At 44.9% G+C, this 18,786-nt stretch overlaps 1 protein-coding gene across 2 annotated transcripts in view; it reads right to left on the bottom strand.

Annotated features, from left to right (window-relative positions):
* Positions 1 to 3,471: 3,471 nt before the first annotated feature.
* The window catches only part of cdk12 (cyclin dependent kinase 12), a 36,935-nt gene continuing 21,620 nt past the window's right edge, over positions 3,472 to 18,786 (bottom strand). The window contains exons 7-14 of one of the 2 annotated variants that reach the window (XM_083649865.1): positions 16,959 to 17,015; positions 15,231 to 15,332; positions 11,838 to 11,915; positions 11,599 to 11,715; positions 11,372 to 11,503; positions 10,622 to 10,839; positions 8,026 to 8,415; positions 3,472 to 5,643 (exon numbers count right to left, since the gene is read on the bottom strand). In XM_083649865.1, coding sequence (XP_083505991.1) covers positions 5,237 to 5,643; positions 8,026 to 8,415; positions 10,622 to 10,839; positions 11,372 to 11,503; positions 11,599 to 11,715; positions 11,838 to 11,915; positions 15,231 to 15,332; positions 16,959 to 17,015 — 1,501 coding nt within the window. In that variant the 3' untranslated portion in view covers positions 3,472 to 5,236. Of the gene's footprint in view, positions 5,644 to 7,995; positions 8,416 to 10,621; positions 10,840 to 11,371; positions 11,504 to 11,598; positions 11,716 to 11,837; positions 11,916 to 15,230; positions 15,333 to 16,958; positions 17,016 to 18,786 lie in introns of both variants that reach the window. The other variant, XM_083649864.1, reaches the window with a different exon arrangement.

The raw sequence follows: 18,786 nt of genomic DNA on the forward strand, positions 1-18,786 counted from the left end.
AGAGTAAAACAGACGATAAAAAAATACTATTTTGTTTTAAAGTAAACCTTGAGTAAAAGCATTATCAGATTACTGTGTTTATTTATTTAGTATTCCAGCAGTGTTTAGGTATCCGTGAATCCAGCTGCCTTGCAAGGTTAGCTCATTTCTAATTTATTACATTTCTATTTAGAGTAAAATAGAAGATAAAAAAATACTATTTTGTCTTAAAGTAAACCTTGAGTAAAAGCATGATCAGATTACTGTGTGTATTTATTTAGTATTACAGTAGTGTTTAGGTATCCAAATATTAGTTTGTTTCTTTATTTCCACATCCAAACTGAGAATAAAAGGACACAAATGCTATAATCTGCAAGTGAATGTGAAGGAGAATTGCCTAAAACCCTCCAGGGGTTTGAAAAGTGGTATTCTCCAGGCAGCATATTAGAGAAAATAATTACAGCAATGTAAAATACACAATTTGAATCTTTAGTCTGGAGAAGCCTGCATCATCTCACACACTCTGCAAATATTTGTAAAGCTAAGTGACAGGGCACCCAGTAGGCTGCATCTAAACACTGCATAAATGGTGTGTATAATGTAATTCAAAGTGTGATCTACTCAAATGTTCCCTCACACTAAAAAATTGAAAGATACCACGGGGTTGCTTACTTTCTTCTCAAGAGCCACTCTGGTGCTTATCCTCTCCTCCTTCCCTTGTCCATCAATCTCTTCCTCTCCTCGTCCCTGCCTGCTTCTCTCTCCTTGCCTACAGACAAGACATCTTCTCAAGCAATGCTGCTCTACGGCCGGTGCCAAATTAAAATGTAGCACCAACTGAGATAGATTAGTTGCCAGACATTTGAGATGGATTCCTTCGCTGTTTTCCAATGGTAAGTTGAAGAATGAGGATGGAAATTGCGGCCAAGCGAGTTTCAGCTTAGCGCCTTGAGTGAGGCCTTGCAGGTTACAAGCAGGGCAGAGGACTGGATCTGATCATTCACAAGTCACTTTCAGCTTTACCAGCAACCTAGGAGATTTTATTATTATATTATTATTATTGTTATTATTATTATATAATTCTTTAGAATAGAACATAATCATGATTGGCTGCTGGCTAACGTGGCAGGTAGAACAGACAAATTCCCCAGGCTGCATGAGTAAAAATCAGCATTGGCTGGTGCTATGAGCTGACAGACACATGTCCTCACAATAATAAAGTCACACTACATTTTCTCCCGTATACCACAATGCAATGCGGTCATGTATGTTTATCACGGGAGAAGAAGAGGTAGTGTCCAAAACTCATTTGATCGGTCTCCATATATACTTCACTATGATAAACACTACATGGGGAATAGTGAGTGGTGGTGAGTCAGCCATTCCGAAAACAGCTATTGCCTATCATTTCTGGGGATGCACTTTTTGTTCTATAGGATGCCAGTTTTCACTTAATGGACAAAAAATATCTACTGCATCAACAACACAGACTAATTAAACAACCGGAGTCCTCTCAAAGGCAGAGCTCTCTTAAAGTATGAAATAGATTCCTAACCTTAGCCCTAACAATCAGTTACAAAAAACAGCTGCAAATTGGACAGAGAGGAAGGGACCAAACACGACATACACAAAAATATATTTCATAAATTAAGTTGAGTAAATTGACTAAAACTGACTGTCAATCAATCAATCCGCCATGGTTCTCCAAACCAACCAGAGACAACGCAGCTCACAGTGAAGCGACCAAATTCAAAATGGAGGCTCCTCGCTGTTGTTGCCCGTCTCTGCCATGCAGAGCGCCACTCCAGACTGGCAGCATGGCACGTTTATGGGCACTCCCCCCATAAGGTGCCTTCCTGATTGATGGCGGGGCCTGCTGCACCTCCCTCCCTTCACTCCTCAGCCTTGATTTATTCGTCTAGTCTCTGTGACTTGGCACTGGCAGTGCCCACTATACTTCTCCCGTGGAAGCTCCCTGCGGGCACATTCACTATTATTTGGAGTCCCGGTGGGCAAACGCATCAGACAGAAACATACATGTACACACTCTCATTCAACCACCACACACACACACACAGTCTCGTCTCACTCACACTGGGTCTGTGCTAGAGGGCAGGTGAGCCTCCCACTGCCTCCACTCGAAAAGGATCTCTCACCCAGAGGGCTCAGCTGGGCGAGTGTCTGCTTGGTGGGCCAGGGGGGTAAGCGGCGCTGTAAGCCTGCCAAGTGAGAGACTGGTCTGGGTATGCATGAGGCCTATCCCAGCGCACGCACGCGCACGCACACACACACACAGGCAAACGTGCACACACAAGCAGTCTGCATGAAGCTTACAGGCTTGGCCAATCTGCAGTTTATGGTTCTTGTCTGCTAGTCAAGATCTCCATAAAGAGATCAAGCCGACGGCGGCACAGCGGTGCAGGAATCAACACAGATCGTAAATAAGATTGATGTGCACAGAGCACTTCACATCGTTGTTTGGCTAGGTCAAACTCATATAATTGACACATTAGGCAGGTAGTGTACGGGAACATTACAGACTCCACACCTACTGTATTACAGTGAAAGTTCAAGCTGTTATGTCTGTTACACAAGATTATGATCAACTGTTATGGGAAACGAGTTTACTTGTGTCCAAAACTTACATCGTGACAACAGCAGACACTGATCACCTCAGACCACGCTGGCAGGAATAGACTACATGTGTCTGTTAAAGAGAGAAAATGGGAGTGAGATGAGAGGGAATCCAGAGGACAAAACATGAACACAAATACAATTAATCATTTTTCTGAAATGTGGATTTCATACCAACATCAACACTGAGAAAATGTGTAGGCCTTGTTCATAGTCATAGAGCTACAAAAAGTCAAGTAAAGTTTGGCTTGAATTATGAAAAACCATTACAGCTAAGGCAAAGGTTTAACCGTAGGCCTGCCATCAAATGACAGGTAAATAAATCACCTACAGCCAAGGCCACACTAAGCCAAGCTGAACCCTCCAACACGGCGACCAGACCCAAGTGAGTGACACAGATAAATGGCTTTTAAACTCTAATAAAATCAGCAGACTAGCTTGTTAATTTTCATGTCAAACGTCTAAATATGTACATCTTTCATTTATCTTCTGCTATAAGCACAGTCCCATTGGCACTATGAAACTGTCACATCACTTGCAATTCTCAAATCTCCATTACTTTACTTGCTTGTACTTTTGTATCTGCTCTCTAGAGAATGAAATAAGCTAACATGTATCTGCTCTCTACAGAATGAAATAAGCAAACATGAATTTCCAGATCATAAAAACAATGAGACATGAGGAGAAACCACTGGGTGACTTGGCCTACATTGCAATTCTCAACTTTGACCCGGCTTTATGGAGGCATGACTGTGTGTGGACCATTGCAGACGGAGCTACGCATTTGAGTGAATGCCTGCCATCTAGTGTCTGGTCAGAGAAATATTTTTACTGAAACGGCAGGAGAGACGATTCAACTGGTCGCATGACTTCTTTTAATAAACTGAACCAACAAAACACATATTACAAAATAACTTTTTTTCTTCTTATTTCTTTTTTACAGACACATGAAACCCGATCATGTCGCTCCTCCCTATTCTTTCCCAAAGCAAGAAAATAGAAACAGAACCACGGACCGTTGTTTTTTTAAGCGTGTATGTTTTTTTCTTCTTCATGTAGAAAATAATCGCACAAAAAAGCTTTTGCTGCACAGGTTGGCAGACATGTCAGACCAGGCTTTCAGCGCCCACCAGGAAAGGCTTTAGAGGTCTGTGTGTGCACGTGTGTCTGGCATGAAGCTGCCACTAGCAGAGTAGTGTAATGTACTGTATTATGAAGCGCTCCCATCAGGACGTGGTTTAATGCAGTGATTCTCAACCTTTTTCATACCTTTAACATCTTCGTTCATTTTGTATTGTTATGACATGATTTTGTCCATAACTCCATGACTGCCTCTATTGTAGCCAGAGAGAGAACAGAAAAACTATGATTTAAAAAAGTGTCATTCTCTACATTCTCTGTGTTAACTTCTTGTAAATGAAATAATGGTGAAGTTTAACAATTCATCAGTTGGCTGGGAAGCCCCTGGAACCTGCTCAAGGACACCTGTGGTCCCCGGACCCCACGTTGAGAACCACTGGTTTAATCCATAGGTGAGAGACAGGAACATGAGGACTACAGGCTTAGGCGTGTTACTAGACAGGGGGTTAGCCAAGTGAAAGGAAGTCAAATTAACCGGGTTGGCATGTCATACATGTGCAAGTTGGGTTTGATGATGTTATTCTATAGAACAGCCTTTGGCTAGAGATGAAGGGAAAACTCGAGTGCCGGAGTTGTACACTGCTGCATGTGCCATCCAAAGCGGAGAACTGAACCCACACGTCTGCGTTAGGCCAAGATCATTCAGGGGTCGCTAAGGTCACAAAGGAGGCACGAGGCTGAAAACAGGGAACAGCATATTAGGTTCAATAGAACATTCACACTCTCCTCCAGTGTTTTGATCAGTGCTCTCTCATTGCCTCGTCGCTAATCAATACCCAGTGCTTCAGCATGTCTTTACTCTTTACCCAGTGCTTCAGCATGTCTTTACTCTTTACCCAGTGCTTCAGCATGTCTTTAAACTGCATTCTGACTCCATCCCAGCCAATTACGCACACGTGGAGGGACAGTGCTTTGATTCTCCAACACACCGACATCTTATTCATTAGTGGGCACTGCAGTAGACGCAACAATCATTTGATTTGAAAAAACAAAACAAAAAACGAAACAATAAAACTAAGTCACAGCTGATCGTAGTTCATGTGTGGCACTCACTTCAGAAACAACTTCCAACTTCATTCAAGTCAGGACCTTCAGTGGACGGGACAGCGAGGGGCAGCAGGTGGTAACGGCCCGTCACTGGAGTGTATAAGGCCAGCCAGTCCAACCTCAAGTCCACAACTCACCAAAACTCTTATCTGTTTTGTTCACAGGGCAGTGATGCTCAGTACCATACCTCAGAAGGCCCGTGACCGCTTTGTTTCAATTCATCACAAAGACACACTTTGTCATAATCTCTCATTCAACATTCACAACCTACGTAGAAGCTTTGTTTCACTCAGAGATGGTCCATTAAGTCATAATCTGTAGGTGTCCCTCTTCCTTGGTCCTCAGCCGTTCCCTGCAGGCGAGGCTTGCTGGCGCTGTCCTGCGATGCCCAGATCTCTCTGTCTCTCTCTCTCTCTCTCTCTCTGGGGATCCAGACTCAGCGGGCGCCTCCGTGGGCAAAGCGGAGGTCCTGGTCCTTGGGGAATTGTGCTGTGGTGGCGGAAGCGGCCGTCACCAGTCCTGCTGGGGCCTCGGCTGCAGTAGGGGGTTTTGCGGGAGAGTCTGCCACCCAGGGCGCGGGCGGCTGTCCGCGGGCCGGCGCGTCCACGGCTGGAGAGGGGACCTTGCAGGGGGCCTCGGAGTCCTGCTGGGTGAGGAGCTGCAGCAAGGCGGCCGCCACGGCCGGGCTGATGGCCTGACCGGGTTGGGTTTCAGAGGCGGGCTGCTGACCGTGTCCAAGGAGGAGAGCTGACGGAGGAGGCCCAGGTGGAGAGGGAGGGCGCTGCTTGGCAGATGAAGACACCTGGCTGGCCCCGAGCGGTTTCCTTTTTAGCACTGCACCTTCTGGACAGGGTGAAAAAGACACGAGACAGCAGATTAGGCATCACGGGGAAAAAAGTGGCACACAGCGTTTCATTGCAAACAAAATAGATCTACACAAGCCGTCATCTCATCTGGCATCTTTTAGAGTTATCTTTTATAGTCATCAGATGAGTGGAAAGTGGAAACTCATTGTGAGCAAATGGGTTGCACATTGTCAACATTCCTACCTTCACCACAAGAGGGAGAGCAGAGCATCCTATAAGATGCATCTACACATGAAGTACATTTCAGTAATATTATAAGAGGTTACTGAAGAGTATCTGTAACTATTATTAAAAAATCAGTGGCCAATTTTAGAGATCTAAGAAGCTTTGTGTGGATATAGTACATGCATACTATTATCCCTTTGTTTTTGTGTAAACTGTGTTATTTATACTTCAGACCATAAACCAATGATTTGGGGTGTGACAAGCCTATGCAAGCCTAACCTATCCAAGTACAGTAAATAACCTCAAAAAGTGGGAAGCATACCAACTTTTGCTTTGCTTTTACTTTACGGTGAACCTAGTCGTAAATGACAAAGAATGTTTATCACACACTAAAAGCATTTAGTTCAGGCAGGACCATGTTTAATTTATGGGTGCAATAGGACTCTAATATGCAATGTAAAAAAAACACCTAAAGAGGCATTAATGTAGGCACAACAGATGCAGACCTTTAGTCCCCTCCCCCTCCCTCGCCCCAAGTAACTTCCTCAAACTGAAAAGACACGGGGGGGAAAGTGGGTGAGAAAACTTTGGGAAGGGCACGTTGAGCTGGATGAACAGAGAGGGTGACTTATGTAGATTTATAAATATTATTAAGCGATTGGACAAAACTGACACCAGGTTAGTCTGACATCGCTCCAGTCTGCAGCAGAGCGAGGCAAAGTGAGGTGTGACGGTACGATGCCACTGCTGCCAAGAGAGATAACCAGATTGTTTAAGGAAACAGGACTGTTCGCTTCCAGTGCCAGCAGCATGGAAAATAGTTTTATTCAGCTTACTGGTTACACATATCGACTAATATCTGATTCAGTGTGAACAGTTTGAAAACCAAAAAGAAAAGATGTGTGACAAACCAAAGTTAAAAGAAACACATGCAGGTGAAGTCTAAAGATTCAAAACATTTATTTTCAGTTGATAATTTATTAGACTTTCTTCATAAAAACGCTGACATTACAGACCGTTTTAAAGCAACATTGTTTCCTGTGAAGAATCCATGACACCTGCTTTATAATGAAATGAAGTGAGGAAGAGACACGTGTGGGAATGAGAAAGATACAGAAACAAAGACTGAAAGGGGAAGAGGGAGGGTTAAGTGTAGCCTGCTCAAACCATCCTGATAACATGACCTCACATCCTGTTTCGCTCAACGTATCAGTCTGGACTTTCAGACGCCCACATAGATTTCGGTGGGTGGGAGTATTTGCCTTGACAGACAACTCCTTCAGCCAATCAGCGTCGCCAACTCAGCTCGGAAGAACGGCCGAGAAACTCTGCTGTTGCATACTGTTGTTCTTGTTTAACGTATCTATTTCTGCAATAACCGCACTTACGGCTGTCTTTACTCTACTAAGGCTAACGTTACCGTTCGTTGCTTCGGGACACACCATTAATGTTTGTCCCTGATTGGCCGGTTATGTTGTCAACAACGGCGCAGTCCCTGATTGGCCCGGTTACATTCTAAATTCTGGGACTTGCTGGAGGCGGGTGAAAGTCCAAACATAATGTGAGGTCATGTGATCAGGATGGTTTTAACAGGCTATGAGAAGTGGAGAGAGGGAACAGTACAGTGTGAACCTTTCTTTTCACCCTAAATATTAACACTACGCTTTCTCCTGCGTTATCCCGTACACTGGCGGGAGATGTCCATGTGCACACAGCCTTTTCCCAGTTACCAGGGTCACATGAAGACAAACACTAGTCGGACATCTTGCCAGGATTGCCAGCTTAACGTGTTTCCGGTATCTGTGAGGCGGTAATAGGCGCCTCTGTCGGGGGAGATGGGTAGAGGGATAGGGGAAGTATGTGTGTTTCACGACTGTCAGGGAAAAGGAAGGGGGGACCGACCACTCAAAAAAATCAACCTAAGTAATGTAACTAAAGTAACTAATGTTCCTAAATGTATCATGGCTTGCTCATTTGGTTAATTGATCATTTTGTTAACTTCATAGGGTAGTTTAGGATCATAAGAGGAATCTTCATTACCGAAAACTCAATTGACTTCTGCTTGTTCTCTGCCCTCCTCTGGTCATTTCTTCCAGTCACCAGTGATATCCACCTGACCCTGGTGCCCCTGTGTCCACCCCCTAGACACTAAACCCAGACTTGCCCTTGCGGTCGGCAGTGGAGGCGGACGAACCGCGTGTTACTGCCTCCTCTGACTGGACGCCATTGCTCTCGTCGGCTTGCTCCGCCCCCTCGGCCTGCGGCTTGATGATATGGCCCAGTAAGAGAGCCAGCAGGTTGGCCTGGTCTTCCTGGCTGAGGGGCGGCTCCCCGGACGCCGGCGACAGCTCCTGGGGTTCAGGAGGCGGCTCCGGGGGCTGGGATCGGGCCACCTGGTCCTCTGGAGCCCCCTGGTGGTGGGAGGCCTCATTGAGGGCGGACAGCGATTGGCTGAGGCTCTCTGGGTTGGAGACGTTCAGCAGCTGAGCCATCTGGGACAGACTGAGGTCCGTCTGCCCCTGGAGCAGGTTCAGCAGCACAGCCATCTCGGTCTGGTTCAACTGCTCTGTTGCAGCTCCCAGGCCTGAACATACACAAGCACACACACACAAATCTACAGTCACAACCAGTAGATGTGCTAAAGCGTCATTCATGATCAGACATGAAAGCCCTCGCCGTGCTCTCCATGACCGGCGTTGCCGTTGTGCAGCTCCCCAAAAATGTGACGGACCGTCGGGTCGATGCAGCCGTCGTGAACAGCACAAGTAGGGATGAAACAATTACAATGACATTATAATGATAAACTGATATAATCCCTGAAGGTTAGTATTACCGTTTCAATTACCACTTTAATTGTCATGGAAACTGTTACCGTGATTACAGCGCTTTGAAAAACACATACTGTCCAACATCTCATTTTTTCCCAGATTTTTTATCCCCCATTAGTGCTAATTTTAATTTATTTATCCTGGTTGCTGCTCCACCCTCTGCTGATCTGGGGCGAGCCAAAGCTGGCTCCATGCTTCCTCTGAGACCTGGGCAGTAGCCAGCAGCTTCTTTTCACCTGACAGGGGAAGCTTCACCGGTAGGACATAGCACGTGGGAGGATCACGCTATTCCAACGAGGTCCCCTCCGTCCGAACAGGCGCCCCGAATGACCAGAGGAGGCACCACTTCAGCGACCAGGATATTGCATGTTTTTTGGTGAGGGGTTCCTATATGAAGGAAACCCCCAGGGGGCATGGGGAGAACATACAAACTCCACACAGAAACACCTTTTTGACGACCCCACTCGGTGTGGTGTGCACTCGAGGACATGCGGACGGGCACGCACTCCTTCAGCGCTCACAGCTTCCCAGGTGGGAATCGAACCCAGGACCTTCTAGCTGTGAGGCGACAGCGCTACCACTGCGCCCCCCTCATACCGTCCATCATCAACCAAAGTTAGCAACAGTCTCCCAGACGCAGGCGTGCAGCCTGGTGAAATGATTTCAGTGAGCCTATCAGTACCTTTTGGGTCTGAGTTTTCAATATCAAACTTGGTGAAATGATTTCAGTGAGTCTATAGTCTATGCTCCTATACATTTTTCCTTGATCAAATTAATTTTTAAGACATGCACATGCAGTGCAACTTTGTCAGCTGTGTTTACATTATTTGGGTTTGCTTTGGAAACAAACAACTAATACTAGGAGATAAATCAGAATTGAAACAATTGGGAGCATCCAGGTAGTGTAGCAGTAGATTCCTTGCCTACCAACATGAGGGTCGCAGGGTCGCGCCCCGCGTTACCTCCGGCTTGGTCGGGCGTCCATACAGGCACGTTTTGGCTGTGTCTGCAGGTAGCGCTTCCTCTGGTCGGTCGGGGTGCCTGTTCGGGATGGAAGGGAACTGGTGCGAATAGCATGATCCTCCTACATGCTACATCCTGCCTGTGAAGGTCCCCGCTGTCAGGTGAAAAGAAGCGGCTGGCAACTGCGCATGTGTTGGAGGAAGCATGGTGCTAGTCTACGGCTTTCCCCAGATCGGCAGAGGGGGTGGAGCAGCGACCGGGGCCGCAGGGGGAAATTGGCCAAGTACAATTGGGGGGAAATCAGAAAAAGAGTGGAAACAATAAGAACACACTACAAACACTCAAAACCCACAGCTCTCACCTCACTTTAGGCGTTCGAACAAAATCTGCAACGAGTCAGAGCCGACCGCTGTACCAGCTGACCAGCCCTCTCCTCTCTCCCCCTTTATATTCCCACAAGGAATACTCCTCAGAGTTCAGCCTCTCTTGCACATAGTATGTATTGATTCTTTTACTTACCTACGCTGTCTTTTGCTGTTCCTTATGTACTGTACAGGTTGTTTTGTGTTGACTCTTTATTTTATACAGTATACTCTTGCTGAAGCCGCTTGGCCAGGTCATCATTGTAAATGAGAACTGGTTCTCAATTGATTCTACCTGGTTAAACAAAGGTCAAATAAAAAATAAAAAATAAAATGATGTATCACTGTAAATAAACACATTTTTATTTGGGTTATTCCATCAAACTTGCCTAAATCTGCCTACAAAAGGTATATTCGACTTTTGCATGATTGTAGAGTAGACACTGTGAAACAATGCAGGATTGTTGTGTCTCAGATACCAAGGATATCTAAGGCTGTTGCATTTAAATGCTTGCAAGCACCCCTGACTGCAGTGTGCAGAACCTCAATGTGGGCGGAGTCAAACGCCCACTCCCCCCCCCCCCCCCCCCCCCATGTGCCGCTTGGAGCGGTCAATTCTCTGAGTGGTAGCTGTTACCTGACAGCTCAGCAATAACTGTGGCGGGCGGTCTTCCGGGTGGAGGGGGCGGGGGGCCGGCAGGGCTGGCTTGGGGCCGACTGTTCTCTCCACTAGAGGTCCCTGTCGGGTCCTTACGGGGCACTTTGGGCACAGGCACATCTTCGGGCTGCCCGCTCTGACGTGCACGGCGTCTCTTCTTACTCCACAGCTCGTGGCAGTCCTGGTGGTGCGGGAGACTGGAGATGCAGAGGGCAGATACACAAAGTAAATAAGAGGGAAAGGCCACAGTGATAGAAACAGAAGCACTGAACAGAGCAGTAGAGAAGTAAAACAAGCCTAGGATTAAACTTTAATGATCCACACAGGCAAAATTTAGTTGCTAGTAACGGGATACAGCCCAAAAAGAAAACCACATAAGAATAGAGAAAATTAAATATAGAGCAACCGACAACACTACAATATATAAAAGTTGAACTATATGAATGAAAAGTATGAAAATATATTAATTATGCAGGATGTGCAAATAACAGCAGTATAACAGAGAAAGAAGACAAAAAATGAAAACTGTACAATTTGAAAATACACAAATACAACTATATGCTGTATGAAAATCTGCATTCTTTCTAAATAATCCAGTTATACACAACACATCAAATGAGAAAATGTGTATTTATGAGCTACAAGGACAGGTGAATGAGAGTAATGAAGTGGACAGATTGATATTCTGGTGATGCAGCAGGTGAAAGCCGAGGCCATGTGGCTACTGACTCGGGCGGCGGCATCTTGCTTGGCTCCACGTCACACAGGAAGTCACTGTTGAGAGCCTGCTCCGATGAGCAGCGCCGTGCGGGGTCGAGGGTCAGCATGCGGTCCAGCAAGTCCAGAGCATGACCAGGCAAACTGAGTAGGGGAAGAGAGAAGGAGATTTGTCAACACTGGAAACGGACAAAAAGGTGCGATTGCGGCCACGGCGCAGGGTTGGTAGAGCTACATACTAGGCGAACTCCTCCCGCAGCCGTCGGCGGTACTGCTTCTTGGGTTTCATGGTGTTGAAGAGGGGCAGTTTAATGACGTCAGGCCAGGCGGCAGGGCAGGGACTCCCACACAGACGGCTATGCAGAAAGACAGCATTAGAGACAAATATTGGGTAGGGGGCAGAAAAAGAGGAATGTTGCGTGAACCTGCCAGCAGAGGGCGTTATTTGAGGGGTCGTGTTCAGGGAAGAGCAGTGTACCTGATGAGCTCCAGCTGCAGCAGCTCCTGATTGGCCTGGAAGATGGGCCTCTTGTGGAAAAGCTCTCCCAGAATGCACCTGAGCCACACAGGCAATCGGTACAGATAGTTAGTAACCAACAAGGGAATACTCAACTGGATAGTTGTCATTAACCACTGTACAAACAAGTACAGTCCCGGAGTGTATTTTTGTGGTAGTACAAGCTACAGTTAGCTAGCGAAAAACAAACGCATTGTAAAAGTGCAAATATTTGTCCTAATCCATATCAGACGGGGAATTGTGACCAAAACAATCATACCAGTACTACTACAGTAATGTATTTCCAATAGTATAGATCCAAAAAAGAGAAGATTGTTCCTCAGATGTTGGCACGAGTAATCAAACAAAGTCAACAGAACACAGGCTGAGCTGTGAAAATTCCTAAGTATAAATTAAGAGTTTTACTGCCTCTAGATTTCCTCCCTTTCCACAAAAACAAATAGGGTCACGGCTCTTTGCAGTGACTTTCAAAGCACTGTGGGTAAGGAAGCTTTCATCTATTCCAGTGAGAGGAGCTATTTGAGTAGGCATGTTTGTACTCTGGTAAAACACCTCTAGTTTGTGGATCACTTTTTAAAAATAACACAAGGCAGCTCGGATGTTTTCTCATAATCTAGTTCATTAAAGGTCCCATTTTATGCTTTTTTAGTTGTTTAAAATATTGTGTTTATGGTTTATGGGGTGTAAAACACCATTACACAAGTCATATTCATATTATCAACATTGCTTGTCATTTCTTATTAACACTTTATGATGTAGCGATCCGTGTCCGCCACTTAATATTTTTGGGTAGGACCTCTGATTTCAAGTATGTTCTGCATGCAGAATTTATTTAGGAATCAATAAATAAACATTAAAACAGTTTGAATGACATTTAAACTATGCCAGTGGCTGCACGCATACCTGCATGCAATTTCCCTGCTCAATTTATAATCAGGCAAATTTATATGCGTCATGTGGTAATTGGCATTGACCATTTATGGTTGGATTGTGGCAGATCCACATGCAGAAAGTCCCACAGTGATTGATAACTGGTAATTTGCTGCAGCAGGTGTGGGCACTTGTGTCGCAAAATGTGCTTAAGCAAGGGTCAGAAGTGACTAAAATTTTTGGTCTAAATTGTCTTGTTTAATTTATAAGCGTTATTTTTTTACGTCATTACTCATGCATGGAATAACTTTGCAAGACGACACTAGATTGTGAAACACAGATTGGATCGTGTAGTAGACAGTAACTGGACAAGTTATAGTCATAGTTTTAATAGGGATTCTAGGCACCTATTCATAAATGAGACCCCATGTGTTTTGAGACGACCATGATGTTTATATAGCATGCCCAAGCCCTCTATAATCTAAGATCCTGTTTTACACTAAATGGTACCTTTAAGAAGGCTACTTTCCCATGTTCTATTTGCAACACAATATGTCTACGTTACATGAGAAGAAGAAAGTTATAGTGTGCATAAAATGTATCTCCTTATTTAGTTAAAATTGGATAAGTGGGCTCTGCTGTCTGTCCGGGCAGTGTCAGTCACGATTTGTGACGGAAGTGATGTCACCCAACTGTAAGTGATGTCATCATAACTCGGTGAATTATGACGACATCAGTGATCTCATGTGAGCAATTGTGATATCATCAGTGATGTCACATGATGTCATTAGTGATGTCACTCTACCAATTGTGATGTCATCAGTTATGTAATAAATCCTTCCTGGCTGAGGCTATATAAGTGGTGGGTGTATACAGTAAGTAGGGAGAAGAGGAGCCGTCATGCTGGCACGAGAGCAGAGATGTCCGGGAACACGGAGGTCGAATAGGAGACCAACGCGGCCGGAGGGAGGAACATTGAGGAGGGGGCGGACCCCCCGAGTGTGTAATATTCTGTGAGAGGCAGCAAAGTGTGGCAAAGGCATCCAGTTTGCCGGAAAGCCATTAGAAGAAGAAGTAGGGAGAAGAGGACAAGGGTGAGTTAAGGAAGGATTCATTTGAGTGGGAACCGATCGGGTTTAAACATTTTTAGGGAAACAGTTGATGGATCAATCTAGAAGGAGACGGTAATGCAACATAAAGGATGCCCACTGCCTTAACTCATTCATGGCCAGTTTAGGACTGCCAATATTTAGCACAGGCCAAAGATTTTCATAATTGTTGGTCATCTTTCAAGACCCACAGTAAATTATCTATTAGCACCAAAGTGATTTGCAATACCTCAAAATGAAGATGTACGTCTCTGGGTTCACCAGGGGAAAAAAAGTGAGCTTTTAGCATGTTCTGTACTCTACTTATAGCCATTTATATACACCCTGTTTTCACCAAAAAGGTCTCTCGGAGAAGAGAAACAGCAGAAAAGGCAATTTTTGTAAAAGACACAATCTCAGGCAGAACTCGCTCTCAATTCTTTTATTTTGAACTGTATTGACATCAGACATGTAAATATTATTCATTATGACACAAATGACAAAAAAAAAAAATATATATATATACATATATACATGAAGTGCTTTTTTACAGTAATAGTTTACTCAGTGTGAGTGAGTGTGCAGACAGACAGACAGACAGACAGACAGACAGACAGACAGACAGACAGACAGACAGACACACACACACACACACACAGAGAGAGTTCTGTCCACAGCTGCTGCTGGATCGCACCTCCTTCCCCCACAAATTAGCATAGGAGGGGAACACCCATCTGGTCTGAGATCAGCGTCTAGCCTCCTCTGCCTCTGCTGCATCGTTTTCCTCCTCTCGTTCGGGCTGGGACGAATGCTGCGACATACAATCCATGGCTGCGACACAGGAACGGGTCCGGCTTGGTTTTGGGACCAGGCGCTGGAACCGGATCGATCATGTTCGTCACAGGTTTGACTACTGCGAACAATCCAGGTTCGCCCTGCAGCAAGGCGAGCAGTGCAGCGCGCCGAGGGGCGTTTCAATGGCGTTTCTCCTCTCTACAAGGAAGCGCGTTTCTCTGTTTTTCCTCCTGCTCATTTCAAAACAACAGCTGCGGTATGTGTTTGATCGCGTGTTGTCGGCTTGGCTTTGAGGCTAGGGACCTGATAACATGTCACAGGCTGGGGAAGTGTTTGAACTACGCGCTGCACTAATAAAAACAAAAACACGTCAAACACGTCATTGGCCCTCTGGGCTATTCCTGATAACACGTCAAAGACGTCTTTGGCCATGAATGAGTTAAAACACCACAGAGGAAGAAGAAGAAGAAGGAGAAGGGTGAGTTAAGGGGAAAGGTAGTTTCTCCAGAGTCTCAACCCTAGAATTGTAGTATGAATAAAAAAGAAGCTAAAGTGGATGAATATGCAGATGTGCTGCCATGACTGTGAGGGTCATACTCACCCACAGCTCCATACATCGATGGCTGGAGAATACCTCTCTTCTCCCAACAGGAGCTCAGGGGGGCGGTACCATAGAGTGATTACTTTATTAGTGTACGGCCGACTGAGGGGCAAAGGAAGAAAGAAACAGTGCAGAGAGAGTCAGCACACCTTCATAGAGACTGTATGCCCCCCAGTGCCCAATGTACAAACTTCAGCTTTCAGTGGAGAGGGACTACAAAGCGACAGACAGCACTATGTACAGGGTACCCCCAGGGTTCTCAAAATTAAATTTAAGACTTTTTAATATAACACTTAAAATGAAATGTAATGTCAACTTCACTGCCTGCCATACTGGCAAAAGTATGAAGGATATGGAAAACAAGCATGGATTTGACCAAGTACTTGAATTCCATAAAACATTTTATAATAATACTGAAATTCACATGTAATACACAATAACTTTATGAGGGTACGTGTGTACTCTAATAATATAAAATAAATATGCATAGTTGTCACCAGAGCCCCCATCCCTCTCCATGGCCTCACATAGTGCCTTTTCTTCAACTTCTATTGCTCTGCTATTACATATCTCCTGGTTAGCACTATCCCCAAATCATGACTGTCATGAAATAGCCTATGCTGCTGCCTTAAAACATTTAGCTAAATCATTAGAGAGATTTAATCAAATATACTTTATAAACTACAGTATGTTTTGTGGCAGCCTCACAGGGCTTTTATTTTGAGAATAAAATGCGCTTGGGCGACAAGACTAGTTTCACACAACTGCAGCTTGAGGTAATGTTAATGGGAGTCCAAAATAACTGACGAAGAAGAGACCAAAGCGTGGAGCTGGCCTGACAGAGACCTGAGCGTGGAGCTGGCCTGACAGAGACCTGAGCGTGGAGCTGGCCTGACAGAGACCTGAGCGTGGAGCTGGCCTGACAAGAGACCTGAGCGTGGAGCTGGCCTGACAAGAGACCTGAGCGTGGAGCTGGCCTGACAGAGACCTGAGCGTGGATCTGGCCTGACAAGAGACCTGAGCGTGGAGCTGGCCTGACAGAGACCTGAGCGTGGAGCTGGCCTGACAGAGACCTGAGCGTGGAGCTGGCCTGACAGCGGAAGAGGTCTGCAGCCAGACCCCCCCCCCCCTTCCCGAGAACTGTGCAGATAAGCTTGTTATATCTGAGTGCGAGCAACTGTAGCATGACTCAATTTCCCCTCTGGGATCAATAAAGTTATTCTGATTCTGATTAGGAAACTACTTAACTAAAAGCTAACATTCGCGATGAGGCTAACGTAGCTTATCAAAAGGCTCGTTTAAGATGACTACCTGTTCACTTGTAAAATAGACGAGAGTGGCAAAGTCAACAGTCAACAGGCCGAACACTCCCGAGTGTTTCTGTTCCTCCCAAATACATGTTTAAAAGATTTAAACATGCAAATGAAATTCAATACTTTGTAAATTAAATTCAACACTTTTAAGTCCTTATTTTGAGGATATTAAATTCAATGCTTTTTTAAATACTTTCAAGGCCCCGAGGGTACCCTGTATCGAGTGGAGTGAAATGGAAGCTCATCATGGCAATGTTTAACTACCTCACCAACCATCATAGAGAGAGACAACATTCAACTGTACATTGAGCGCAAATGTGAAATTCTCTATGTAGAATCAAGCGGCTGTGTTCCCCCACCCACTGCAAAAACACAAAAAGGACAACTATGCACATGACAAACATTCATATCTTACCTTTCCTCCGAACTGTAGAGTCGGGCCAAACCAAAGTCAGCCAGTTTGATCTGACCACTGTACAAACACACACAGATCGCACAAATCTGAGATTAGGAGACAGTCCAGTACCATGGGGGTGAGAATGCATACACAATACTCACTATCTATCTAAAGCTCAAATCCAGCTCAGTGCATCGTTTACCTTAGTCAGGCAGGTGTTTCGCCGAAATCTCAATTGCATTTGCAAGATATAAAATGATAGTTGTGTACAATTGATTTGCAGATTAGAAACTCTCTGATGAATCACACATAGCCCACATACAACACACACACAGCTGACAGCCTTTTTAACTGAATACTTATCTGTGATTTTGGTTGCTCTTTTGTTTTCATTTTTTTGTTATTTTCTTTTTTTACTGTTGCCTTTCTTTTTCTTATTGTTTGCTTGTTTATTTTCTCTTGTTTTTGTTTAGACTGTATGCTTCGTCCAGATTATTATTAACTAGAAATCTCATGCGCTATGCGTGCTCGATTCCTAGCGCTAGCTCGCACGCCCTGCAGCTCACACACTGCGTGGGCTCGCATACAGCTTGGCTGCTGCATGGCCTTGCCTGCTCTATTGGCATGGGCAGCGCCAACACTAATGAGGGTTTCCAAATTCCAATCATGGAAGTTGGAAACCCTCATTAGTGTTTTGCTTGCACCTATGTTACAAAATGGCCCCCGTGAGAAGGGTCTATTGCTCAACTTCGGCATCGCCCGCAGCTCGGCTGCTGCGTGGCCTCGCCTGCTCTATTGGCATGCGCAGCGCACAATTGCACAACTTCGCATCACTGATGACACCACTGCTCAAGTGACATCACTGATGATGTCATAGAGATGACGACATCACAATTCCTCAAGTGTCACAGAGACATCATCAGTGAGCGCGCTCCTTTCTAGCATCCCTAACTGGCTCGTCTGCTGAACTGGCAGTTCTCATTTCTACCGTGCCTTGTTGGTTTACCCTCAAGGTCTCGCCTACTTCGAGGGCTCGCAGATGAGGTCACCCGCTCAACTGGCAACTGGCATGCGCAGTTGAGCAATTGTAAGATTGCTTTTAATTTCTGAGGTAGACAGAATAAGCACACTTAGTGTTTCCTCCTGTTTCTACTGGAACATTATTTTGTTGTTTTGATTTTGTCTCTTACTATTTTAAAATATGTGCAAGTAAATAAAACTAAACTAAGATTCCAGTGCATGTTCAAAAGTGACACGGGGCAGAAGTCTCAACTCAGATTTCTCCAATTACTCTATTTCTGTAGTGGGGTAGTTGATCTTGTTTTGTTTTCATCTTGGGTGCAGATTCCTACTTTTACTATTCATGTGAACTCACTGCACTCCTTAAAATTGTGTTTGTCCAAGTGCCTGATTATATTAGTTTGATTGTAATTAGCTTTTCTGCTGCCACCCTTTGAAACACTCACATTGCAAACATTACAATTAGCTGTTTGATTGCCTTCGGTGTTGAGTTTACAGTAGTTCCAGACTGCAGACATGACGGCTTTCAATTCAAACCATGTGGCACGCTGCTGTAAGCGGTAGAGGACACTTGTTTATGGCAAATACTTTTTACGTCAATTTAAAAAAAAAATCTCAAGGATCAGATCATATTCCACTACTGGATATCGGATCGGAGCATCCCCAGCTGCAGATACAAGCGGAGTAGAGATCACTCTACTACTTTCTGTAAAGTAATAAATTACTTTGCAATATTACTGTCAGTGTAGAGTAACTCGTTACTTATTGCATTACTTTCACCAAAATAACAGCAGTAGCAGAATGACATCGCCGCCCCGGAACCCTC

This window comes from Poromitra crassiceps (genome assembly GCF_964638095.1).
Source record: "Poromitra crassiceps genome assembly, chromosome: 13".
Taxonomy (NCBI): domain Eukaryota; kingdom Metazoa; phylum Chordata; class Actinopteri; order Beryciformes; family Melamphaidae; genus Poromitra; species Poromitra crassiceps.